Genomic DNA, 27,751 nt, shown 5'->3' with positions numbered 1-27,751 from the left:
AGTGTTAAAAAGTTGCATAATATAGAGGAGCTCGTAGTGCCTCTCTATGTAGAAGACAGCTCTGGCCAGGAAAGATATAATAAGTAAGCAAATAGTCTCTGTTCACAGAAGAGAATAGTGGAAGGGGCTCCAAATTCTTGATTTGAATCAGAGATTAGATTAAAATACCTTCTCCATCCTTTCCTTGTACCTGCCCTGGAGAAAATCATGTCATGGCTTTTATCCAGTGGTGGCTAAGTTTTCAGAAGGTTTTTCATATGCTGCTAGCTACATCATGGATGTAACAGGCTTTCAGTCATCTGGCTGTCAGTCAGGCCAGTAACCTGTGGTTTGAATCCTGGCTCAGTGCTATCCTTTCTATGTCCTTCACCACATCACCAAATCATCTAAGGCTTGGTTTCCTCATCAGTATAATGGCAAGAATTACATAATGCCTGGTTTGTATGATTGTTTGAAAATTAGGGATAGTATATTAAAAATAGAACATGTAAAACGGCAGCACCTGGCACAAAGTGGGCACTGAATAAATACTACCTGCTGTTGTTTTTGTTTGTTTCCCCCAGTATTAGTCTTTTTGTTGTTGTTGTCTTTTTTTTCATTATTTACAAGAATTGTGGGAGGGGAGTTGAGGTTTACAGGAACAACTCAATCATTCCAGTAAGTTATGTTCAGACAGTGTGATCCAGCAACTTTAAGCCTTTGTTTTTATTTTTATATAACCTGCAAATATAGCCAAGTTTACTGGGTTTCTTTTCTTTTTCAAGATTTTTTTTTTGATATGGACTATTTTTAAAGTCTTTATTGGATTTATTATAATATCGCTTCTGTTTCATGTTTTGGTTTTTTGGCCGTGAGGCATGTGGGATCTTAGCTCCCCGACCAGGGATTGAACCCTCACCCCCTGCACTGGAAGGTGAAGTCCTAACCACTGGACTGCCAGGGAAGTCCCTTTACTGGGTTTCTTTAGTCGTCTTTTTAGAAATTAAAAAAGTCATTGAATACCAGGTAATATAAAGGGCTATGTGTGGTTATCTTAACATTTGGACGTTCATTTGGAAAGACAGGGCAGGACACTCAATCACATAGACCTCTAGCAGTATACGCCATACCCTGGGATATCTGTTCTTAAAATACCTTGTTCCTCCCAAAGTAAAAACTGTGCAGAATATCTGGTCATATCACAGTCTTTGTACTAGGCAGAGAATTTCCTCTTTTGTTAAATAAACAACGTGATTAGCTAGATAAAATGAAGGGATTTTGTAAACTGTTTATGTCTACTTGTTCCTCCTTTATAGCAGTATTCTGAGCTCCTGTGTAGGGGAAAAAAATAGCTAAAGGGTAAAATGGCTTTAAAACTCTAAGAACTGAAACTGCTATTGGTTGGCCCTGTGATAATTTACTGATTTAATTTGAACAAGTTATTTCACCTCATACTCAGCATTATTCATCATTTAGACATTTTATAGGGTCCTTGTGTCCAGGAACTTGTGGCAGCTGTTATTTAAAACATTCTGTAAAAAATGGTAAATTTGGGGAATTCCCTGGCAGTCCAGTAGTTAGGACTCCACGCTTCCACTGCAAGGGACACGGGTTCGATCCCTGGTTGGAGAGCTAAGATCCCACGAGCCAGAGAACGCAGCCAAAAATAAAGGTAAATTTATCTGGAATCCGAACAAGTGCAGATAATTATTCACTATTATGGATCTATTTTTTTAAAGTAATTAATTAATTTATTTATTTTTTGGCTGCGTTGGGTCTTCATTGCTGAGCGTGGGCTTTCTCTAGTTGTGGCAAGGGGGGGCTACTCTTTGTTGCGGTGCGCGAGCTTCTCTTGTTGTGGAGCACGGGCTCTAGGCACGCGGGCTCAGTAGTTGTGGTGCACGGGCTTAGTTGCTCCACAACATGTAGGATCTTCCCGGACCAGGGCTCGAACCCGTGGCCCCTGCATTGGCAGGAGGATTCTTAACCACTGCGCCACCAGGGAAGTCTTCTTATTTTTAAGAAGGAACACGTAAACAGTTAGAATGGGCTTAACTGTAAAAGCAGTTTGCAGAGCATGTCACAGATCTGATAAGGTGCAGCCCTTGTGCCATCTGGGCTACCAGCAGAGCTGTCTGGCAGTAATGGCATTGTTAAGGGGCTGTCGAATGCCGGGGGCATTGCGTTGTTGGAAATGAGATTATGTTAGGTGCGTTACTGCCTGCAATTTTCTGGAAATTAGTAATGTGTCTAAGATATATAGCTTGCTAATCAGGATTTTCCATGTTGTAGATTATCACCATAGATAATTGATTTTTTAAGAAAAATATTTCCAGAACTTTAACTTGGAATACCTAGAATATATCTACCCCTACTATACTGTTGGCAGTGAGATTGGAAACTTGCTGGTCACCACGGGGAGTGGAAGGTAAGTAGGGGGAATGGCGATAACTCCTCCAGCTAGAGCTTTGCAAATGCACATTTTCTCCCTTGTGTTTGTCTCTTCCCCTCTTTTTAGTGCCTGTCCAACATTTATATGATTATCTACTAGAAATATCCGTTAGACATCTTATTGAACTCTCAAATTCATATATTCGGAGGACAGCTTCCCTGTGGTTCCTTCCTCCCCCTACCCTTCCACATTCTCCTTGGAGGGCAGCTTCACCATTGACCTGGCCTACATCCTGTCAGTCACCTGGTCCTGTGGACTTTTCCCTTCTGTATATCTGGAAATCTGTCCCTTCCTTCCAACTCCCACTTTTGTCCTCGTTCTTCCTCTGAATCAACTGCAGAAATGTATTTCTGCAGGTCTGCCCATATCCAGCCCAAGTCAGAGTGACCTTTCTAAAACCCAAATTGGGTTATGTCATTTCTTCTGACAACCTCAGTGACTTACCCATTGCCTTCAGGTTTCGATCCAAACTCTTTATAATTGGACCTCTGCCTTTTTGTTCAGCTTCCCTCATTAACCTTGTCTATATGCTCTGCATTCCTTTTTTAAAGTAGTTTGTTCCCTCAGTCAATGGTCCATTCTTTCATTTGCTCATCAAACATTTATTGGCCACCTATATGGGTCAGGCACTATGCTTAAGTATGAGGCAATCAACGGAACCAATCCTTAGACCTTTCACTGATCTTTCACACTCTTAATCAGGATCAACTAGGTTATATTGCCGTGACATTTATCCTGAAATCTCACTGTTTTAACACAACAGAGTTTTATTACTTGTGATGATGCTTATCAGTCATGGGTTTTCAGAGGCTCTGCTCCACACAGGAACTCTCTTCCATTCAAGGGGTTCAGGCTTGTAGCAACACCAGCTGGAACTCACAATGTTCTTGGGCACTGTAACAGAGGAGGAAGGAGACTGGATGGGCTTCTCCCTGTCTCAGCCCAAAAGTGACACGTGTCCCTTCTGCTCATATTTCATTACGCAAAACTAGTCAAATGGTCCCACCTAACAGCAATGGGAGGCTGGGTACCATAGGCAAGAGCATGCAATATCTAGTGAGCATTGTGGTCTGTAGCACAGTCACTGAAATATAATTGGTCCCCTGACTTATTGTCCGTCTCATCCATTGAACTTTATTTATTGGCTGAGTTGGGTCTTCGTTGCTGCATGCAGGCTTTCTCTAGTTGCGGAGAGCAGGGGCTATCTCTGTTGTGGTGCGCGGGCTTCTTGTTGCAGTGGCTTCTCTTGGGGAGCACGGGCTCTAGGCACGCGGGCTTCAGTAGTTGCAGCATGCGGGCTCAGTAGTTGTGGCTCGCGGGCTCTAGAGCGCAGCCTCAGTAGTTGTGGTGCTTGGGCTTAGTTGCTCCGCGGTATGTGGATCTTCCTGGACCAGGGATCGAACCCACGTCCCCTGCATTGGCAGGCAGATTCTTAACCACTGTGCCACCAGGGAAGTCCCTCATCCGTTGAACTTTAAGTTTCTCAAGAGCTGAGGCTGTATCTGCCTTGCTTTGTATCCTAAACACAGGGTCATACAGTAGGCTTCTGATGATTTTTTTGTTGAATGAGTGTCCTTGAACTTGGATTCAACTCAAGTCACTTCCTTTAAGAAACCTTCCCTTACCATCCCCCTACCACCCCCCTGCCAACCTGGGTTAGGTGTCTCTTTCCATTGTCATTGTGGTATCCTGTGCATACCTCAGCCATAGCACTCCTCACCCTGTATTAGTACTTTTTTTTTTTTCTCCTCTGTCCACTAGATAATCAGTTTCTCTAGGTCAGGGACTATGGCTTTCTTTTAGAAATTCATATTTCTAAAAGAAATATGAATTTTATATTCTTTTGAAAATTCGCATTAAACAATTTCAAAGCAATTTTTTAAAACCTAAAAAATAAAACATTGGGCTTCCCTAGTGGTGGGAAGTGGTGGAATCTGGGAAGATTCCACATGCCACAGAGCAACTAAGCCCGTGCACCACAACTACTGAGGCTGCGCTCTAGAGCCCGCGAGCCACAACCACTGAGCCCACTGCCACAACTACTGAAGCCCGTGAGCCTAGAGCCTGTGCTCTGCAACAAGAGAAGCCACCGCAACGAGAAGCCCACACACTGCAACGAAGAGTAGCCCCTGCTCGCCGCAACTAGAGAAAAGCCCGTGCACAGCAACAAAGACCCAAAGCAACCTAATTAATTAATTTAAAAATTACTGAGAATTCCCTGGCGGTCCAGTGGTTATGACTCGGTGCTTTCACTGCAGTGGCCTGGGTTCAATCCCTGGTCAGGGGACTAAGATCTGGCAAGCTGCGTGGTGCGGGCAAAAAAAAGAAAAAGAAAAAAGAAATAAAATATTACTGTTTTAGCTGAAGCCCTTTATGTAAATCTCCCCACATTTCTTTATTTTTTCACTACACCCTTGTCCCTAATCAATATAATGATTTTTCTGTGTCCATGAGGATACTAAGTTGTCCGAGGAGGACCACCTGTGTCATGAATCCAAGAGTTCATATATGGATGGGTGTGTTCTGTGGGTTTGTTTCTCCATCTCTGCAGGGTTATCACCTATCTTGATGAAAAGAGCTTCACAAGAGGTCTAATACACTTGGTTGGCTAGTCCCCCAGTTTGATCTGCCTCAAAATTGCAGAGGTTCTAACCTCTGCATCTCCTGTTCCTGGCTCATTGTAATGCCTAATGAATATTTGTTGAATAAATGACAAAATTTTTTTTCTTAGTGTGTCATTTTCAGAATCTCTTAGGAGCTTTGCCATTTATTTCTTTTTAGATAATTTGTATTTAAAAATCAAGCTTCAGAATAAGAATTTACTGACCAGAACACTACTCACTGTTTTGTAAGGTAGGAGGGAGTAAACCCTCTGGCTAAAATAAAGAATATTTTGTTTTGGTTTTTGCACTAAATTTTCAATGGGTTGTCAAGGAAGCTTACTGAGGCGAAGAACTATTTGCTGGTAATAGTGTTTGCTTTGAAGTATGACTAGGAAGTAATGCAGCTCTCTTCCTCCAGCTGCAGTGTTATATGTATTCTTACCTCATATAGTCATCCTTTGAATGTACAAAGCAATAACACTGGCTAGATTTACTCATTAATATTGCACATTTACTGATATTTAGAAATTAAATTATACTCTGTGGTACAAGTTTGCTTTTCTTTGCTTTAGCTTTGAAATGTCCCTTTAAAGGTCTTTCATTTGGACTATAACCTAATTGGATGGCCCTAGTCAGCCTTTGAAGCAAATGCTTAGGTTTAGAATGGCTGGTAAACACTTTGCCAAGAAGTGGGAAATCTCTAGGAAGAAAGACTACATGTTGTTATTTATATAACAAATCAGTGAAGGATTAACCCATTTTTCTACTTTTTCTTCTTGACTCTCCTTTACAGATTAGATAGATATGACTTAAATGCCATTGTCTAGAGAGTCTTTGGAGAGGACTTTTTAAAAACTTTTTGGCTTGAATTAACAAAGATGGTTATATTTGGGTTTATTTTTCTTTTGATAAGGAATTTTTGAAAATGTAAGATTGGCCACAGTTCTCGAGGAGAATGGGTATGGCAGTGATTCCCTTTTTCCTTTATGGAAATGATTTAATATAGTAAAACTAAGGGTAACCTGAGAGGCCACTCCTCCGGAGTGTAGACTCTGAAGGAGAGTGATGGCGCTGACTACTTTAGCTTGTAAAAAATTACTGTGATCTTAAAACTAGCTTTATTTTATTGAGCTGAAGTTCACATAACATTAACCATTTTAAAGTAAGTCCGTGGCATTTAGCAACCACCACTTATGTCTAGTTTCAAAACACTTTTCATCATTCCAAAATAAAACCTGTATCCATTAAGCAGTTACTCCCTATTCTTCCCTTCCTCCAGTCCCTGGCAACCACCAATCTCTTTTCTGTCTCTATGGATTTACCTATTCTGCATATTTTATATAAGTGGAATTATACAACATGTGACTTTTTAAGTGTGGCTTTCACTTACCGTAATGTTCTCAAGCGTAACATTTATGTTCCTTTTTATGGCTGAAAACTAATCCTTGTATGTATATGCCATGTTTTGTTTATCCATTCATCCATTGCTGGACATTTGAATTATTTCTGCTTTTTGGTTATTGTGAATAATACTGCTAGGAGCATTTGTGTCCAAGTGTTAGGGTACCCGTTTTCAATTCTTTGGGGTATGGCGTATACCTGGGAGTGGAATTGCTAGATCATATGGTAATTTTATGTTTAACTTTTTGAGGAACAGCCTAACTTCCACAGTGCCTAAACTATTTTACATTCCTACCAGCAGTGTATGAAGGTTCCTGTTTCTCTACATTCTTGTCAGTACTTATTATTTAAAAAATTGTAACCATTCTAGTGGGTGTTAAGTGGTATCTCGTGGTGGTTTTACTTTGTACTTCTCTAGTGACTAATGGTGTTGATCATCTTTTCATGTGCCTGTTGGCTATTTGTATATCTTCTTTGGAGAAATGCTGTTTGTCATTTTGTCCTTGAGTTGTATGAGTTCTTTATATATTTTGGATACTGGACCCTTATCAGAGGATTTGCAAATATTTTCTTCCATTCTGTAGGTTGTCTTTTCACATCCTTGATAATGCCCTTCGATGCACAGAAGATTTTAATTTTGATGAAGTCTAACTTATCAAAAATTTTTTGGTTTTGTTTCTCAGGCTTTTGTTGTCATGTCTAAGAATTTGGCCTATGTTACCAAATCCAGGGTCATTAAGATTTACCCGTTTATAGTTTTAGCTCTTACGTTTAGGTTGTTGGTCCACTATGAGTTAATTTTTGTATATGGCATGAAGTAGGAGTCCAACAAAGACTCTTATTTAAAAGCATAATTTCATGAAACCTCCACATTGTACTTTTTAAAAATTAATTATTTGGCCGCACCTTGTGGCTTGCGGGCTCTTAGTTCCTCAGCCAGGGATTGAACCCAGGCCATTGCAGTGAAAGTGCCGAGTCCTAGCCACTGGACCGCCAGGAAATTCCCTCTTGTGGTACTTTTAATATCCCTTGATTAAATATATATACACACCAACCTAAAACTACTGTGGATTTTATATTATTTTAAGCTATTCCATGTTCTATTAAAGCAGAGTTTATATATATTTTTTAAAAATAGTGCTTGTAAGTTTAAGACATTATTTTCTCAGTCCATGGGCTATATATTGGTGACTGTATATGGATTCATGGATTTCCTTCTTATATCTTTTTTTTTTTTTTTTGGTATGCGGGCCTCTCACTGTTGTGGCCTCTCCTGTTGCGGAGCACAGGCTCCAGATGCGCAGGCTCAGCGGCCATGGCTCACGGGCCCAGCCGCTCCGCGGCGTGTGGGATCCTCCCAGACCGGGGCGCGAACCCGTGTCCCCTGCATCGGCAGGCGGACTCTCAACCACTGCGCCACCAGGATAGCCCACCTTCTTATATCTTGTGGTCCCCTCTAAGGGGGTCTGCAGATCATAGATTTTGTAGAAGAGCATCAGGAGAATCTATCATGGCAAGAAGAAAAGGGATTAAAGATGAAAAAAAAGGTAGAATTTCCAAGGGCTCATAGTTGCAGAGACCTTAAGTGGGAGAGAGAATACTGGAAGGTAGGTAACTGGAAGTTAGTGGTGGGATCTGTGAGCGCCAGAGAGGAAGGAGTGATTTCTTTCAGGCAACAAAGATGACTGCAGAGTAGAAGTTAAGTGCTGGGAAGTGGAGGGGTGGGTGGAGAATACGGTTTGGAATAGGGCCTGAAGCCCAAAAGACATCATCAGAAAGTGATTGTTTAGGGAGCAATTGAGGATTCCTTTAGTTTTGGAAATAATGCCAACCCAGTGCTACCTCTGAATTAGGAGTAAAGCTAACTTTATTTAACATCTGTCCTAGGGAGGGTTAAGGAAAAGAAACTAAGGAAATTCTAGATTTTATTTCAACCATGACTCCAATACTGGTTAAGTTTGAAATAGTAACCTATATTCTGTATCAATATTTTGTGTTTGGTTTCTTTTCATTTCTTTTTTTAAAATTAATTTTATTGCAGTATAGTTGCTTTACAATGTTGTGTTAATTTCTGCTGTACAGCAGAGTGACTCAGTTATATATATATTCTTTTTCATTATCTTTTTCTTTATGGTTTATCACACGATATTGAATATGGTTCTCTGTGCTATACAGTAGGACCTTGTTGTTTATCCATCCTATATATACTAGTTTTCATCTGCTAGTCCCAAACTCCCAATCCTTCCCTCTGCCACTGCTCCCCCCCGCCCTGCCCTTGGCAACCACAAGTCTGTTCTCTATGTCTGTGAGTCTGTTTCTGTTTCATAGATATGTTCAGTTGTGTCGTATTTTAGATTCCACATATAGGTGATATCATACGGTATTTGTCTTTCTTTCTGACTTACTTCGCTAAGTATGATAATCTCTAGGTCCATCTATGTTGCTGCAAATAGCATTATTTCATTCTTTTTTATGGCTGAGTAGTATTCCATTGTATATATATGTACCACCTCTTCTTTATCCATTCATCTGTTGATGGACATTTAGATTGTTTCCTTGTTTTGGCTATTGCAAATAGTGCTGCTGTGAACATAGGGGTGCATGTATCTTTTTAGTTTTGTCTGGGTATATGTCCAGGAGTGGGATTGCTGGATCATATGGCAACACTATTTTTAGTTTTTTGAGGAACCTCCATACTGTTTTCCATTGTGGCTGCACCAATTTACATTCCCACCAACAATTTAAGAGGGTTCCCTTTTCTCCGCATCCTCTCCAGCACTTATTATTTGTAGACATTTTAATCATGGCCATTAAATGTCATTTCTTGATAAAGTTTCCTAGTAAAGGAATTCCAGTTTTATCTCAGCTGAAAGAATGACGAAAAGAAATCTTTCTAGTCCTCATGTCGGTGAGAGAGTTAGGTTCTCAGCACATACTTAGAGCTTAGGGTGATGTGTAGTATCGGCCTATGGCCATCTAATGATGCAGGAACTGGGGCACACAGGAGTGAGAACCTTGGAGGGAAAGTTGGGACTGTGGTGCCAACTAGGGCCAAGGCCAGCTCTTCATAGCACTCACAGGCTCATCAGTGACAATCTTTGTTTTTTGTGTTTTTTTGAGTGTCTTTGTCAGCTGTGTGTTCAAAGGGCTTTAGAGAAACGAACAAAGGAGAGGATAGATTGGACAACTGAGTGAGAGTCTGAGGGGGGAACACATAATGGCCACTGGTTCAGATGCCCTTCTGCTTTTACTAGGCAGATTGTCTGCTTTTTCATACAGAAATGAAAGCTACTTTTCAAGAAGTGATTTGGAGAGGTATCAACAAAGAATGGATCTTAGGTATTTTTTTGTGGTGTTTAAACTCTGAATTTGTATGAATGTGTCTTTTTGAGTTTTTAACTACCCATGTGACCTCTGTGACTTTCAGGTGCTACTCGTGAGCAGTAGTCGCCATCCAGACCGATGGATTGTCCCTGGAGGAGGCATGGAGCCCGAGGAAGAGCCAAGTGTGGCAGCAGTCCGTGAAGTCTGTGAGGAGGTGTGCACTGCGAACAAAGGGCATGGCTGTACCTTGTCATCATGAACCTGTCATGTCTGTGTAGTTCATTAATTTATCACCACTCACTGAATGAACAGACTCATGATCACAGAAAGAAAGCACTTAACAGTTACCACATGCCTCTTTGATTAAAGGGGCAGTCAGGTTGTGACATGGTGATGTTTATCAGGCACTCTGTGCAAGGGGAGGGCTCATAGTAGTGACCGTATGTGATTATACCAGACAGTCCTTTGTGATTTCCTATGGATCTCTTCCCACACTGTCTCTGTTACCTGTGGCAGAAGATCAAGAATCAAATAGTTCATCAGCCCATAGAAATAAGAGGAGTAAGCAGTATTGGTATTAATGGCTTATTCTCATTAACCTTTGGGTGAGGAGGAGGCAGCCCTTGTTCTCCTATGCTCCTTGGGTCCTGGCAATAGAGCAGTGGCTAAAGCAATACTTCTGTTAGCCAGAAGTTGTTAATGGTGCACCTTGAGAGACAATAGTATCTTCTTTTTTATTTGGTCACATGATATTCAACATATATATATTGAGTTCTTGGGCCATGCCCAGTATATCTTACTAGATACTCTAGAATAAGCAGTCAGAAGTCAAATCTCTTGGTTCCCTTACTTTAAGGGCTTAACATTTTGTTGGGGAAACTGAGAAACAAATTGCAATTCAAAACCAGGAGGAAGGAACTGATGTTTCTCCATAGCCTCTTGTGGCAATACCACGCTCTGCTCTGCTTATGCTAATCTCCTTTAGGAGTCCTAACTCAGTGGTGTAAGTTTTACCACCCCCATTTACTTGCCTTGGCTACATAGTGCTTTTTAGATCCATTTCCTTGTTCCAGAAGGGACTTAAGACTGATTCTAAGGACATAAAGTAGAGTTTAGAAAAAGTCTAAATTCTGCATTTCTTTTGGGTCAAGCCCTTGCTGAAGTCTTCTTTGACTAATTTTACTTTGGAATACCCAAGGAATTCTTTCCTTGCTCTGAAGTCCTGCAAACTTGTGTTGACTTGTGCCACTCTCATTTTATCATATATCTGTGTATCTATAACTAGATTGTAACCTCTAAGGACAAAGATTATATTTCCCATTTTAAATCCTCCCTTCTTGTGCCTAGTACACAGCTGGGTGAATAGAAAGTAATTAATATATGCTTCTATGACAGATGGAACATAAAAGTCCTGAAGAAATACCCCAATTGGAAATTATCAGAGTTCTTTCTGGAGGATCTCAAAGGTTTGACTATTCAAATAAGTGTGGTAGGGCCAATTGGTGGACCTAAGCTACATAATTTTGATTTCAATCCAGTTGGCTTCTGTGAGTTCTGAGGTACCTAAGGCAAAAGTGATGTTTGACAGAGTTATTGCGGCTCTGTGGATTCAGACAGGTTGTTGGAAGACCTGAAATAGACTGATGGTTCTAGAATAGAGAGGAAGGGAAAAAATTCAAGAGACCTTTGGGCAAAACTTGCTGCCTGGTTTAGAAGTTTTGGGTGAAGTGTGACAGCTTTACCTCTGTAGAGCACATTTGGATTTGGCATCTGTCTCAGGAAAACTTATACCCGTTGTTGTTACTATTGTTTCGTTGAGTGCTACAGTCGAATTGTCCTTGGGTTATATAAGTGCAACTAAGATGTAGAAAACTAGATGATTGCAATAGGAAGTACATAAGGGAGTTGAAAAGGATATAGGGTTACCCTTTTGTTTCCTGGAAATTACATACCATCCTTCAGTAGGTAAAAGGGGGAATAGAGTGGAGAATAAAGTGGAGTTGGGACATGAGAAGGTGAACAATGCAGCACAGATAATTAAAGTATACTTTTCATATGGTCAGTATCTTACCTACCTCCTGTCTTAAAGGGAATCCCAAGCTTGAAATTAAACGCTGCCTGCCATTCTCAGCCCTGAAGAATCCTGCCTGACTTTGAGCAGATTTTTTACTCTCCAGGCAAGAGTCATATCATACCCTGTTCTTTATTCCAGCATTATTGAGAGGATAAAGAATAAGGTACCAAATAAACCAAATATTCGTACAAACAGTATAAATTAGAGAAATGTGTCATTATAAAGACAAACATTTCCATGGCTTACATCAAAATAAAATGGAGGGGGTGGCTTTTCTAATTCCACATCTATCAACGGAGAATAAGACTTGATCAGAGAGGTTGTAGGTAGATGTTTTTTATTACCCTTGAAGGGTAGCTTTTGTAAGCAGAAACCACTGTTCAGGGGTTTATTTAGTTTTCAAAATGTTATGACTTTTTTTTTTTTTTTTTTTTTTTTTTTGCAGTACGTGGGCCTCTCACTGTTGAGGCCTCTACCGTTGTGGAGTACAGGCTCCGGACGCGCAGGCTCAGTGGCCACGGCTCACGGGCCTAGCCGCTCCGCGGCATGTGGGATCTTCCCGAGCTGGGGCACGAACCTGTATCCCCTGCATCGGCAGGCGGACTCTCAACCACTGCGCCACCAGGGAAGCCCAAGTTATGACTTTTTAAAGGCACACATTCAAAAACTTTGTTCTTTCCTAATGCTTGCAGATCTGATTGCTATATTTATAAGCATAGGAGATTTTTAAGGGGCCTTTGGATAATGCTTAGGCCAGTTCATTGAAGACTTTTAGATGTTTCAAATTACATTTATAAATTTAATTAATTTGATTGCTTTTTAAAGAACGTCAGTTGTCTGACTTTAAAAAAATGAAAACCTTATGAGGCTCTTCAGCAAAAAGTCCTATGAATGTCATGTATTAAACTTATAAATAAGATGAATCTTAAATACTCCCATAGTGTATATAAACTTACTGAGATTTTCAACTTAAAATCACAAGTCAGAAATAAGTTATTCAGTTATACTTTCAAAGTTGAGGTTACCGTCTAATAGGCCAAATTCTTTTAAACATTAGAAAATCATAAAATATGTCTGGTCTCCTTCATCTTTCCTGTTAAATGAGGCCACGACTCAGGGGTGGCCTGTTAGGAAAGGTCGATCCAGTTCACTGCAGCTCAGTCAAGACTATAACTTCACAAGGCTGACTAGTGGTCATGGAATCCACGTGGGTGGTGATGGGTACTGAGTGAGCCATCTGTAGTATCTGGCATACTAGGCTAACTTTGTGCTTCACCCTGAAGGTCTCTTCCTCCATGCAGTCTTCATGATTCCTTCCTGTAGTCTTCATGATTCCTCCCTGCAGACTTGTTCTCCGTATGTGTTTCCATTGCAGTCTGTACTTCTAGCATCGTATTTATCATGTTTTATTCATATCGCTTGTCTAGTTGTCTTCTGTGCTAGACTTTACACTCTGTGTAACCAGGTACCATTCTTTCTTGCTCACTGTTGAATCCCCAATGCTTAACACATAACAAGTGCTGAACAAAATAAGTGCTGCAGTTTTTGGCGTGACCTCTAGAGCAGCCACATAAATGCAATTGAGGTAGGCCCTTTTGGGTTGTCAGGAGTAGACATAACATCTACAGGCCCCTCAGTTAGTTGAGGGAGAAGAATATGGCAGTATCACAGCAGCTGTCCAGCCAGGCTGTGCAGAACTGGAAACTTAGGTCACAGAGCACAGGCAGGCCTTGCTCACAGTGGGTGGATGGATGTGGGAACGCACTGCAGCTCAGTAGCCTGGTCACCATACCAGAGGCCCAGCGCCTCTCTTCCACTGTGGAGCGCTGCCTTTCTAATGTCTTCTTAGCCTCCCAGCTTCTGCTTACCACTTTTGTTTTTTTTTTTTTTTTTTTTTTTTTTTATTTTTGGCTGCGTTGGGTCTTCATTGCTGCAAGCGGGGTTTCTCTAGTTGCAGTGAGCGGTGGCTTCTCTTGTTGCAGAGCACGGGCTCTAGGTGCGAGGGCTCAGTAGTTGTAGCACGTGGGCTTAGTAGTTGTGGCTCGCGGTCTCTAGAGCGCAGGCTCAGTAGTTGTGGCGCACGGACTTAGTTGCTCCGCGGCACGTGGGGTCTTCCCGCACCAGGGCTCAAACCCATGTCCCCTGCATTGGCAGGCGGATTCTCAACCACTGCGCCACCAGGGAAGTCCCAGCTTACTACTTTTTGTTTGGTGTTTTTCCTCCCTTGTGCGTCACTAACCTGTCTGTTGACTCACTCTGTCTGTGTATCTCACATTCAGCCTTCCTGAGAGAGGACTTGATCAGTTTTGCCTACTTACAACCTTCAGAGCTGCCAGGCCACATCAGTTTCTAGCCATTTTGAAGATGTCTGCTTTACCTGTGCATCAGTTGCTGATTTCTTATTCCTCTAACTGAGCTCAGAGTGGCAAGGTCATGTGCTATAAAACATGACAGCCTGGGGCTTCCCTGGTGGTGCAGTGGTTGAGAGTCCGCCAGCCCACGCAGGGGACACGGGTTCGTGCCCCGGTCTGGGAAGATCCCACATGCTGCGGAGCGGCTGGGCCCGTGAGCCATGACCGCTGAGCCTGTGCATCGGAGCCTGTGCTCCACAACAGGAGAGGCCACAACAGTGAGAGGCCCATGTACCGCAAAAAAAACCACAAAAAAACCATGACAGCCTGTGCTTAAGTACTGCCTGCAGCAGCTGTACCAATAGTATGTAGTAAAAAGATATTTAATAACACAGGGAAATATTTGTAGCACATTCCTAAGTGATCAAAGCAGGTTATGAAACAATATTTATGATAGAAAACCATTTAGTGGGGAAGAAATATGTGTGTCTATTTGTACAGAAAGAACAGGTAACACTACTTGTACACTTACTATGTGCCAAGCTGTGTTTAAGGGTTTTGCATATGTCGCCTCATTTCCTCACCAGATCCAATAAGGTAGGAACTGTTATTATCTACATTTTACAGGTTGAGATTCAATGAAATCAAGTAATTTGTCCTGGCACACCAGGACAAATTGTGCCCAGCTAAATGTGCTCAAGTGCTCAAGGTAAGATTTGAATCCAGAACATCTAGTCTTAGCACCCACACTCCTAATGCCTTGAAAGAATGCCCATCACTTGTTCACAGTGGTTATCTTTGGGTTAGCTCTTAGATTATCAAGTATTCTACATTGAACATATATTTGTTACTATAAAAATTTTCTGTATAAACGTGAATGGAATGAGGTTATTAAGTAGTTTATCATGGCATTGTCAGTCCTAGATACCATAAAACTCAACCTGTTCTGAAGCTTTGTTCAACGCAGCTTAAAACTTTTAGCATATTGGCTGAATCTCAGAAACAGATAAATCTGTAGCACTTGAAACATTACCAGTCACATTTAAAGGGCTGAACTTCCGTGGCAGTCCAGTGGTTAAGACTTCACCTTCCAATGCAGGGGGTGCAGTTCTTCCCTAGTCAGGGAGCTAAGATCCCACGTGCCTCGCAGCCAAAAAACCAAAACATAAAACAGAAACAATATTGTAACAAATTCAATAAAGACTTTAAAAATGGTCCACATCAAAAAAAAAAAAAAAAAAAAACCAAAATCTTTAAAGGGCTGAAACATTCCCTTTTGGAAACTAGCTTCCATTTTTTAGCTGCTTCTAGTTAAAGTCCTATTGTAGTGACCCCTCAAAGGGATGAGGCTTTCTCCCAGGACTGACCATGGGCCTTGGTAACAGTGCATCTCTAGCAAAGGCTAGTATGAGCCAGCCATGTGATGCTGTCTGTAATAAAAAAGAAAAGCACTTCTTTGTGTGGTTTTCAGAGCTATTCTTTCTTGCTAATTCAATGGGAAAGGTAAAACTGCTGGCTGACAGGGAAGAAAGAGACGCTGGATCTGAAACTGTTCTGTCCTCTGTTCAGCTGTTATGTTTCCATTTCTTTCATCCATTCTCACCTCAGCCAAACCAAGAATGTTATCACAAAGATACAGTACATCTGAAAACAGAAACAGGAAAATATTATGTGCAAACTTCAACTGCATTCTCTTCAAGGGTGACAAAGATGGGTACCTTCTGCCTTTAGAGAAATGTAGCCAGTGATAGCTGAGAGTGTGGCCAAATGCCAGTTCCTTTTATCTGCTGCCTCATGTCTGGACAAGGTCCATATCCATATCCATTTCTAGCATATAAATTATAAAGATTTTGTAGGCAGCCTGATAATTAACCTGTGACATAGGCCTAGCTTTAAAAAAAAAAAAAGGAACCTGTTCTCTGACTTCCTCACTTGTGTCCTAATATCACACTTCTCTGCTGCTCCTTTGTCTCCTACCACCTGTTGCTTTGCCACATAAATTCACCATCATGGAAATTTTTTCAAGTCAGTGATGTCGCTTTAAACTTCCCTGTACCTTGCTGCCCTCCCTCAAGTTTTTGGGGTTTTTTGTTTTGTTTTGGCCTCACCGCGCAGCTCATGGCTTATATTTCCCCGACCAGGGATCGAACCTGCACTGCCTGCAGTAGAAGCATGGTGTCTTAACCATTGGACCACCAGGGGGGAATTCCGTTAAGTTTTTGATACACTGTCTTATGTAAACATTTCACAGCATGTTTGACTGAATTCATCTTCATTTAAGATAGTTTTTTGAACATCTAGATGCTTTAATCTAGTATCAAGGATCTGGTTGCCTTGAGCCCAGAGCTGCTTCCTGATTATCTCTATTTATGTCAGCCTATCAAGAATTTATTGTAACCCTTCTTGATCTCATTTGTATTTTCAGATAAGACCAGGGAAAATGCCATAGTGAACTTTATTTTTAAAATCTATATCTTCTTATCCCAATTTCTGTACTATGTGTTCCCTGTCCCTGCAAAAAAAAAAAAAAAAAAGGTTGTACTCTCTTTTTTATGTAACATAGCAACCAGAAGGCTCCCGTTGGTATCTCAGAACTGTCTCTGACAGGGAAACAGTGTTTCATGTCTCTTGTTATATGCAAGTAGAACATTTGAAAAGCCTGTGACTACTTGGGAATAATTTGAAATACAGTTTTGTCAGCCTTTTTCTTAGCTCATAGTGTTAGACTCTGTTTGGAGCGGAGAAAAAAGTGAAGGCTCTGGGGCTTCCCTGGTGGCGCAGTGGTTAAGAGTCCGCCTGCCGATGCAGGGGACACAGGTTCGTGCCCCAGTCCGGGAAGATCCCACATGCCGCGGAGCGGCTGGGCCCGTGAGCCATGGCCGCTGAGCCTGCGCGTCCGGAGCCTTTGCTCCGCAATGGGAGAGGCCACAACAGTGAGAGGCCCGCATACTGCAAAAAAAAAAAAAAAAAAAACAAGAAAAAGTGAAGGCTCTGTGTGACTGTGTTGTATTTTCATCTTTACTTTTTGGCCCAGCCTAAACAGTTATGAATGGAAGATGGGGATAGTGTATCACAGAATTTATTAGGGAAATACGTTAATTTTTTTTTTTAATTTAGAACTTTAACCACAAAATATATATCATAATATATTAAGAATAATTTCAGTCATTTCAACATGATAAATAAAACAGGGGGAAGTAATGTAGACCAGGGGTCTCCAGCTCATAAGCTTGTAGGGAAGCAGTCAGGCAGTTGACGGTGGGTGTAGCTCTGGTAAAGTGGGGAGAGCCTACCCTAGACCAGAGACGGTCCTCTTCAGGCCCAGCCGGTAGTTTTCATGTGGCAATTAAGATGCAGTGTGACTGTGCTGTTTTAAGAGAAGCATGAAAGCTGGATTTATTTTTTTATATATATATATATATTTATGAATTTATTTTATTTTTGGCTGCATTGGGTCTTCGTTGCTACACGTGGGCTTTCTCTACTTGCGGCGAGCGGGGGCCACTCTTTGTTGCAGTGAGCGGGCTTCTCACTGCGGTGGCTTCTCGTTGCGGAGCACAGGGTCTAGGCCTGCGGGCTTCAGTAGCTGTGGCTCACGGGCTGTAGAGCGCAGACTCAGTAGTTGTGGCACACGGGCTTAGTTGCTCCGCGGCATGTGGGATCTTCCCGGACCAGGGCTCGAACCCGTGTCCCCTGCATTGGCAGGGGGATTCTTAACCACTGCACCACCAGGGAAGCCCCAAAAACTGGATTCTTATGTGAGATCTCCTGATCTTTCAACGTAAGCAACTAATTTTTTTAAATTCGTTTTTAAAATGTCAATCAAATAATATACGCATAGTAGATTAAAACAACAGCAGTAGTAGTACTAAAAGGCTCATAATGGAAAACAACCAAAAGATGTGTTCTTAATTAGGTGGATGATCTGTTTTGCAGATTTTTACTTTATTTTGAACTGAGAAGCTCCAAGCTCTTGGAAGAAGATAGTTTTATTTTTTAGTCTCCTAAATGATAAATGAAGGCAAATAAAGGTTTTTAACCTTGGGAATACTGCATTGTTTAATAGAAATGTTAATATGAGAAAATATATCCAGATGTAAATTACTGTAAATCAAGAGAGATCACAAACCAACCCCATTTGTTTGTTGAAAAGCAGGCTTTATTTAGGTAGCATTTTCTGAATTTCTATTATTTAATTTTTAACTTTAAAAACCACATGAAAATGAATTATTAATAATAATGTACATGTATGTTATAGATTTATCTTTAAAATTGATTTAAGGGAATTCCCTGGTGGTCCAGTGATTTGAATTCTATGCTTCCACTGCAGGGGACCCAGGTTCGATACCAGCCAGGGAACTAGGATCCCACAAGCCACGTGCCAAAAAATTAATAATAATAAATTTAAAAAATTTTTTTCAAAAGTAGGCAAAGGATTTTTCTATGGTTGAAATTTTTCAAAATAAAAAGTTCAGAAGAAAATAAGCTTAAACACTTATCATTTGCCACCTACACTCAAAGTCTTCAGGTGGATACCACGAAGTACAACAATGATGGATGCCACTTTCCCCAAGAAAAATTGTGTTTTTATAAGTACTACCATGTCTTTATTTTTACTTGGTAAAAAGATAGATATTTTTAGCTTCTTTGGTCAAAGCATTATAAAATGTAAGAGTCATGTCTCTTAAGGCATTATATTTAATTATCTTATCCTGGTAATTTATTCTTTTTTAAGAATTTAATGGGAAATGTGCCTCAGTGGTAAAACATTTCAGGAAAACCTTTGTTCACCTAACATGGAGATACATGTTTGTGTGTGGCAACATGTTTATTCTGTGGTCCTAGAAAAGCATATACACAGAAATATAGCAAAAGAAGTTAACTTTTCCTTAGAAAAAGTCATTTTGAATATATAAAATGATCAGAGAAAACATACCATGTCTTAGGTGGAAAATCGTTGGTGTGAGGCCGTTTTATGTTAGAGTACAGATTGAATCCCGCGGATCTCTGGCAAAGGCCCTTAAGTAAATCCGTATTGAATCTCCTGTTTCTGGCAGCTGAGAACTTAGAAAGGGCCTTTCCTCTCAGTTACAGTTCAGGGATGAAAGGAGACCTTGGCATAGACACTGCCTCCAGTGAAGGGCTTGGCTGAGGCAGCTGTGATAATCCCTGTGCTCAGTTTTTGCTCTGTGCTCACATGACCGAGAATGTAATTCAACTCTGGCCCCAGAGCAAGGGAGGCCTCTTTCTCCTTTCAGAGGAGGACTCCTCTCTGCTCCTAGGCTGCCTCGAAATGGTAAATGGCTACTCCTAGGTTACTTCCACGATGACTTCTGGAGTCAACCTTAAAATGATTGAGAATTTTTAGTGACTGTCATTTTGGCTTTTGTAAAAATACTTAATGGATACTCTTGGCTTTATGAAAAGTGTTATTCAAAATGTTATTACATATTTATGTTATTGACCTTGTTTAAATACACAGGTGCTTTTTTTTTAAAGTTTATTATTTATTTAATTTTGGCTGTGTTGCGTCTTCGTTGCTGCGCACGGGGTTTCTTTAGTTGCGGTGAGTGGGGGCTACCCTTCATTGCAGTACGTGGGCTTCTCATTGCAATGGCCTCTCTTGTTGCGGAGCACAGGCTCTAGGCACGTGGGCTTCAGTAGTTGTGGCGTGTGGACTCAGTTGTTGTGATGCATGGGCTTAGTTGCTCTGCAGCATGTGGGATCTTCCTGGACCAGGGATTGAACCCATGTCCCCTGCATTGGCAGGTGGCACTGCACCACCAGGGAAGTCCTACACAGCTGTTTTTGACTAGGAATTTCCATTAGAGCTATTTGTAAAAATTTTAATATTAAGAATAGAAACAATATAATCTGAACAGGACTCTTATTCTGAGGGCTTTTAAGTGCTCACTCTAGCATTTAGCGATGCTATTAGTGTAGCCAGTTTGATTACTTAAGTAATTAAGCTGGTGACTACTTCAGCTCACCATTTTTCTGGTTATAAAAGTAACACATGCTCCTAGCAGAATGAAAAGCCAGACAGTACAAAGATAATGGTGTGTTACCATAGTTCCTTGGCTGATTAGTTTTTCTCCAACTATTTAATTAAGAAATTTTACAAACACGTAAGTAATATTTTAAAAGAGTGAAACAAACACTGTATATCTTCTTCTAGGTATAATATCTGTTGACTTGTTGTATATTTGCTTTATCTGTGTTTATATCCATACCCTTTTTTTGGCCATTCCGTTTGAAAATAAGCTGTAGCTATCATGGCACATTACCTCTGAGTTCTGTTCTTTATTTAGCATGCATCTCTTTAGAATAAGGCCAGTCCCCTACATAACTATATACCATTGTCACACCTAAGAAAATTCATAATAATTCCATAACATCGTCTAATATTTACTCCGTATTCAAATGTCCCCAACTATCATGAAATGTCTATTATATCTGTTTGTTTCCTCACACATACAATTGGAGGTATGTCGTTTCAGGCTAAATGATATAGATATATTTATACAATAAATAGAACCATAATCTCAGCCTTTTCACACCCTGCTCACTATGATGCTGACTTTTTAAAAGAGTCCAGGATCATTGTCTGATAGAATGTCTCATATTATGGTTTTGTTTGATTGTTTCTTCCAGGTGTCTTTTAACTTATTTCCTTATCCTCTGTACTTCCAGCAACTTAGTCTAGAGCAGTGTTGTCCAGTGGAATATTCTGAAATGATGGAAGTGTTCTATATCTGCGGTGTTCGGTGTGGTAGCCACTAGCCATATATGCCTATTTAAATGAATGAAAATTAAATAAAATTTAAAATTCAGTTCCTTAGTCATACTAGGCATATTTTAAGTTCAGTAGCTACATGTGGATAGTGGCTACCATTTTGAATAGCACACATCTAGAGGCTTGATTAGATTTAGGGTAAGCATTTTTGACAAGTTGCTGCATAGGTGATGTCAAGTACTTCCTAATACTTAATGTCATGAGGCACATAATGTCAGGTTGCCTTGCCATTCGTGATAAAACGTTTGATCAGGTAATAACTGGCAGTCTCTCCATTGTAGAAGTACATTTCTCCTTATATAGCAAAATTGGTAAGTAATCTGTTGAACAGTTCTTCCAGGCTATATGAATCTCTTGTCTCCCAACAACCCAACATTTTTTTTAAAATTTATTTATTTTTGGCTGTGTTGAGTCTTTGTTGCTACACGCGCGGGCTCTCTCTAGTTGCAGAGAGCAGGGGCTACTCTTCATGGCGGTGCACCAGCTTCTCATCTCAGAAGCTTCTCTTGTTGCGGAGCACGGGCTCTAGGCACGCGGGCTTCAGTAGTTGTGGCACGCAGGCTCAGTAGTTGTGGCACACGGGCTTAGTTGCTCCACGGCATGTGGGATCTTCCCGGACCAGAGCTTGAACCCGTGTCCCCTGCATTGGCAGGCGGATTCTTAACCACTGAGCCACCAGGGAAGCCCCCAGCAGTCTTTCAACTAACAGTTTTAGCATCTACTGCTGAACCTTACCAAATCAGATAAAAGAGCAGAGACTGAAGAACAGTGATTTTCTAATTCTTTTTTTTTTTTTAAGCTGAAATTCTTCTTTAAAAGAAAGCCCTCTTCCTCCTCCCTCCCCACCCCCCTTTTTCCTTATTTTAAATAACCCCACTGGAGTAATGGGTTGGTTGGTTAGGACTCCACACTTCCACTGCAGGGACACGCGTTCAGTCCCTGGTCGGGGAACTGAAATCCCATGTGCTGTGTGGCATGGCCAAAAATATATAAATAAATAAAGTCATTGGAGAGAGAATTATCATATAAGTAAATAAATAAGTAAATAAATAGCCTTGGGGGAACGAAGTTGGACTGGAAGGAAGCCTCTGGGAAATTTTGTTTTATCTAATTTTTTTTTTAGTTTTTTACAACCCCAGAGTCTGGGCAGAAACGTGAAGAGTCAAGCAGTTGAAAAAGTCAGTATTTAAAGTGCTTAATGGCATAGCCATAATCCCCCGAGGAATTCTAAGGGGATATATTTGGGTTCAGAAAGATCAAAATTAGCATTGCTGGAATTTTGTTCTGTATTGTCTTCTTAGGTGCAAGGAAATGAAAGCAAAGCCATCGCTGGGGGCAGATGACAAAGCTTCAGTTACATTTTTTGTTTTTATTTTTGCTTTTTTTTAGGCTTGAGACTTGATCTTGTTCTTCAAAGAATTTTTTTTTTTAATTTAAGTTAGAATGGTTGATGAAGCTAATGTTATTGGGGCAAGGGATGGTTCACATGGAGATCATCAAGACAGTTTACTGTTTCCAGATGACTAGATTAATCCTTAAAGGAGTATGAATAGAAGTAATCCATGAAGAATCGTCAAATGTGCTAATCTCCCTGAGAACTAAAGAGTATTGCAGTTGGATAGATTTATGTGAACTCTTTTATTGATGATGCTGACACAGTTGTGTATTTAGAAACAGTTAGTTATTGCTGCCTCACAAAACCTAAAACAAGAATAATCATGCTTTTCTCATAGTTTCTGTGAGACATGAATTCAGACAGCATGCAGCAGGGATGGCTTGTCCATGATGTCTGGCACCTCAGCGGGAAGAATCAAAGATTGGGAACAGAATACTGTTGAGAAAAAAGTTTGAATAACTTTATCTACTAGGCTTCCAGGACTCAACACTTTTCTGATTTTTCTCCTCCATCTGAGTTGTCTGTTGATTCCTCCCTGAAGGCTGACTGTCCTGAAGTTCAGTTCTTTGTCTTTTCTTTCCTTGTCTCTCATCTACTCCTTGGTGGTCTCATCCAATCTCAAGGATTTAAATATAGTAGGTGGGTAGTTGGGTTAGTGGGTAGGTAGGTTGGTGGATGGGTGGATGGATGACCCATCCATCCCCAACCACAGCTCTCCTTAACCTGCCTATTTGGTATTTCCATTGGGATGTCCAGTAGGCATCTGAAACTTAAGATGTATAAAACTAAACTTGTGATCCCATTATCTTCTCCCAAGACTGCTGCTCCTCCAGCAGTCTTCTCCATCTCAGTAAATGTCACCTCCATCCTTCCAGTTGCTTAACTCAAAAAACTAAGAGTCATCCTTGATTTCTTTCTTTTCTCACACCTAGTATTTAGTTCATCAGCCAATTCTGTTGGGTCTACCTTCAAAATACATATATGCAGAATCTAACCACTTCTCACTATCTCTGTCTTTACCACCTTGGTCCAAGCCACTATCACCTCTCACCTCAATTCCTCTGGTCCCCCCTGTACTCTTACCCCTTTAAGTTTATTTTCAGCACAGCAGGCAGAATGATCCTATTTTAAAAACCTGGTCAGATGATGTCACTCGAAGGCCTTCTAAGCCTTAGAGTGGCCTGTGATCTGGCTTCCTCTGGCACCTCATCTCTCACTCCTCTCTCTTGATCACTGTGCTTCACCCACCATGGTAGCACCCTTGCTGCTCCTCCAGCAACAGACTTGCTGTTCCTTCTGCCTGTAATCACCGTGGTATATACAGTCTTAGACATTGAATCTAGAGTAGAGAGCCTCCATCCTGCTGGTTTTTCCAAATGGTTTATATAGTAATTGCCCTTTATTGGTGAAGAAATACCATAGTATTGAAGATGGGGAATAAACAGTTTCAAAAAACAGATATAATGTGTTTGTACTATACCCAGCAGGTCTACACATTTACATCTGTGCCAAATGAAATACCTTTTCCATCTGTCTACCTGACATTCTTGCTCATTTAGAGCTCTTCCATACTAAACAATCCAGATGAGGTGGCAGTTGTTCATTTCATTTGGCTTGATTTTTCCTTCTCTTTACTCCTTTTTGGGGTTGAGGAGTGACTTGAGGACATAAATGGGCTGTCTAGGATGCCATCTGAACAGCCAGTTTTATCAGTTTAGAGATTTGGTAGGGCTCCATGTCAGGCCCTAGAACAGATATGGTTTTGGTTTCAAAGTAAGTCATAAAAACACTAAAAAGGGCTGAGCTTTTGAAGTGGTTTTTTAGAATGGAGAGGGAGGCAGTTAAAGAAGGGAAGGGTATCATTTTCAACCAAGAGCTCCTCCATGACATGGTTTCACTGAAATTTATGAGAGCTGAAAGAAAGACGATCAACTATTTATGCCTGTATGACCAGCAAAGTTCTGGGTGCGAAACTGAATGAGGACCTTGCTGAGAAGATCTGTAGACAGCGGGTGTGCCTGTCTATGGCACTATGTAAGTGCCATAGTAAGGACTATGATGTTAAATGGAATTTATTTTTATAGGGTTATGGAAGCACGTTGTTGAAGAGGACATCAAGAGGTTATCTGGTTTAAATCTACACTTTTGGTCAAGCATAGCTAACATTCAAGCCTTCATTTTTTTCTTTTGAATATGTATGTTTGAAATATACTAACTCTTGTACATTATCTAAATGAGTTAACCTTTAATGCCATCCAGCAATGAAACAACCACTACACACCTATTAGAATGGCTAAAATTTTTAAATGCATGCCGTTCAACAGCAGATGGAGAGTAAGAAATGCAATTGTAGTTTCTTGCTGCTTTCAAATAAACTGTTCATCCCTGTTGAGTGAATTAAATATATGCAGTTTTAAATGTTTCAGAAATAGCAAGATCACCTTTACAGTGATACTTGGCAACATGAAGTTTTTTGTCATTTCAAACTGAAATTGCCAGTTCTGCCTTTAAAATAAAACCTAGATTATTGGTAAGAAAATTGAGGGGCCTATCAGGTAAAGAAAACCAGAATCACTTAAAATTGCTAGACCAGCTTTTCTTAAGCCCCTCCTTTTTAAAGTTGATCCTCATACTATTTTTTTCAGATTCTCAGGTAGTCTAGAGGGCAGATTTATGTAACACACCCTCAGTTATTGCAAACTCAAAAAATGATTTAAGATTCTGTTTATATAATCTTGCCTGCCCTCCAGAAGGTGTCCTAATTTATTCTCTCAGCAGCAGAGATGAGGAGGGCATTGGTATGGTTGGTAGGTGCACGGACTGTGGAATCAAAAGACCCCTACGTCCAAATCCTGGTGCTGCCGTGTAACTGCGTGGCATTGGCAAATTATTTATCATCTCTAAGCATCGGTTTTCTTTTCTGGAACATAGGAATCATGATAATACCTGCTTCATAGGTAGACATTTAGTAAGAACTCAAACACTAGTTGTTATTATTACTGGAAAAGATGAATGATTTGGTCGGAATCACACAGCAAAGCATGACTTGACCACTCAGGTGTATTTGATTCCAAAGCCCGTACACATACCAACCATATTAAAGCCCTCATCTCCCCTACTTCCATTCCCGATACCCTCATCAGGAGGATGCTAGTGAGATTATTGAACTATATGAGCATTTTAGGTTACTTTGAATATATATTTAGGAAAGAAAATTGATTTATATTTTTGGCATTGGGTTTATTTAAATTGTTTTATTGTTGCATTTTTTTAAATGCTCATATGATTGGCAAAAATGCTGCCACCACCACCTTTAAGAGTTTTCTGTAGCATATTTTGTGAAGTGTCAAAAAGATTGAAGTGCAAAGGGGGATACTTTATTTTTCGATTTTAAGATGATTTTTTGTCCTGTAATTTTTCAAGATTGAAAATTTTTCCAGTATTTTATTATAAAAATTTTCAGACATATTGCCACACAGAAAAAATTTTATTGTAAACGTCCATATAACTCACTACCTAGATTCTATCTACCATTAGCACTTTACTGTACTTGCTTTATCACTTAACTTACGTCTGTTATTGAAACCTTAAGAAATAACCAATACACAACAACAAAAAGTCATTTATATTTCCATCACCTAAAGATAACCTTTGTTAACATTTTAGTAATTTCATACATGCTTACACATCTAAAAATATGTGTATTTCTTTTTTAAAATAATACGGGAATTTAGCCATTTCATTAGCTCATTATATTGTGGACATCCTTTTGTGGTAATAGGCTTACATGTGAATGATTATTTTGAAAGACTATATAATAGTCCGTGTTTAAATATACCGTAGTTTGCTTGATCATTTTTTGTTGAGCATTTAGTTTGATTCTAATTTTTCATTATTCTAGACTTTATCCTAGTACTTCCAATAAAATGTTGAAGAGGAATCATGGGAGGGGACATCCTTGCCTTGTTCTTGATCTCAGTGGGAAAGCTTTTAGTTTCTCACCATTCATTTTGATATTAACTGTAGATTTTTTTTTTTAGATGTTCTTTACCAAGTTTTATCAAGTTCTATTCTTTGTTTACTGAGAGGTTTTTTTTTTATCATAAATAGGTGAACTTTTTCATGTGGTTTTTCTGCAACTATTCGTATGATCGTGTGATTTTTCTTCCTTAGCCTGTTGATGGGATGGATTACATTAATTGATTTTTATATGGAACCAGCCTTGCATACATGGGATAAATCCCACTTGCTTGTGGTGTATACTTTTTTTAATATCAGTACATTGTTGGATTCAACTTGCTAACATTTAGTTGAGGATTTTTACATCTGTGTTCATGATAGATAATACCTATAGTTTTCTTTTCTTGTAATGTCTTGGTCTGGTTTTGGTATTAGGGTAATGATGGCTTCATAGAATGAGTTTGGAAGTATTTTCTCTGCTTCTATCTTCTGGAAGAGATTATAGAGAATTGGTATGATTTCCTCCTTAAATGTTTGGTAGAATTCATCAGTGTACCTATCTGGGCCTGATGCTTTCTGTTTGGGAAGATTATTAATTATTGATTCAATTTCTTTAATAGACATAGGCCTATTTAGATTGTCCTTTGTGTGAGTTTTGGCAGATTGTATCTTTCAAGGGCTTGGTCTGTTTCATCTAGGTTATTGAATTGTGGATATAGTATTCCTTGGTTTATTTTATTCCTTTATTATCCTTTTGATGTCCGTGGGATTTGTAGTGATGTCCTCTCTTTAATTTCTGATATTAGTAATTTGTGTCTTCCTTTTTCCTTGGTTTGCCCCGTTAGAAACTTGGTTGTATTGATCTTTCCAAAGAATCAGCTTTTAGTTTTTTTGTTTTTTCTCTATTGATCTTCTGTTTTGAAATTCATTGATTTCTACCGAATTTTATTGCTTATTTTCTTTTGCTTTCTTTGGATTTAATTTGCTCTTCATTTTCTAAAGTGGAAGCTTAGATTATTGGTTTTATATATTTTTTTTACCTAATATATGCATTCAGTGCTATAAATTTACCTTTAAGCACTGTTACTTGTTGCCTCCCACAAATTTTGGTAAGCTGTGTGTTTATGTTCATTTAATTCAGAGTGTTTTAAAATTTCCCTGCGATTTCTTCTTTGACCTATGTGTTTTTTAGAATTGTGTCGTTTAATTTCCAAGTATTTTGGATTTTCCAGCTACCTTTCCTGTTAAAGATTTCTCACATAATTCCATTGTGACCTGAAAACATATATTGTATGATTTCTATACTTTTTAATTTGTTAAGGTGTCATTTATGGCCCATAATGTTGTCTATCTTGGTGACTGTGCCATGTGAAATTGAGAAGAATGTGTATTCTGCTGTTATTGGATTAAGTAGT

At 39.8% G+C, this 27,751-nt stretch overlaps 1 protein-coding gene across 1 annotated transcript in view; it reads left to right on the top strand.

The window, feature by feature from the left end:
* Positions 1-27,751, top strand: part of NUDT3 (nudix hydrolase 3) — a 109,838-nt gene that overhangs the window by 48,919 nt on the left and 33,168 nt on the right. The window contains exon 2 of the mRNA XM_032647513.1: positions 9,863-9,973. Within this exon, the coding sequence (XP_032503404.1) occupies positions 9,863-9,973 (111 nt within the window). The remainder of the gene's footprint in view (positions 1-9,862; positions 9,974-27,751) is intronic.

The sequence above is a fragment of the Phocoena sinus genome, chromosome 11, assembly GCF_008692025.1.
Source record: "Phocoena sinus isolate mPhoSin1 chromosome 11, mPhoSin1.pri, whole genome shotgun sequence".
In the NCBI taxonomy this organism is placed as follows: Eukaryota; Metazoa; Chordata; class Mammalia; order Artiodactyla; family Phocoenidae; genus Phocoena; species Phocoena sinus.
This window is presented reverse-complemented; position numbering and strand designations above follow the sequence as displayed.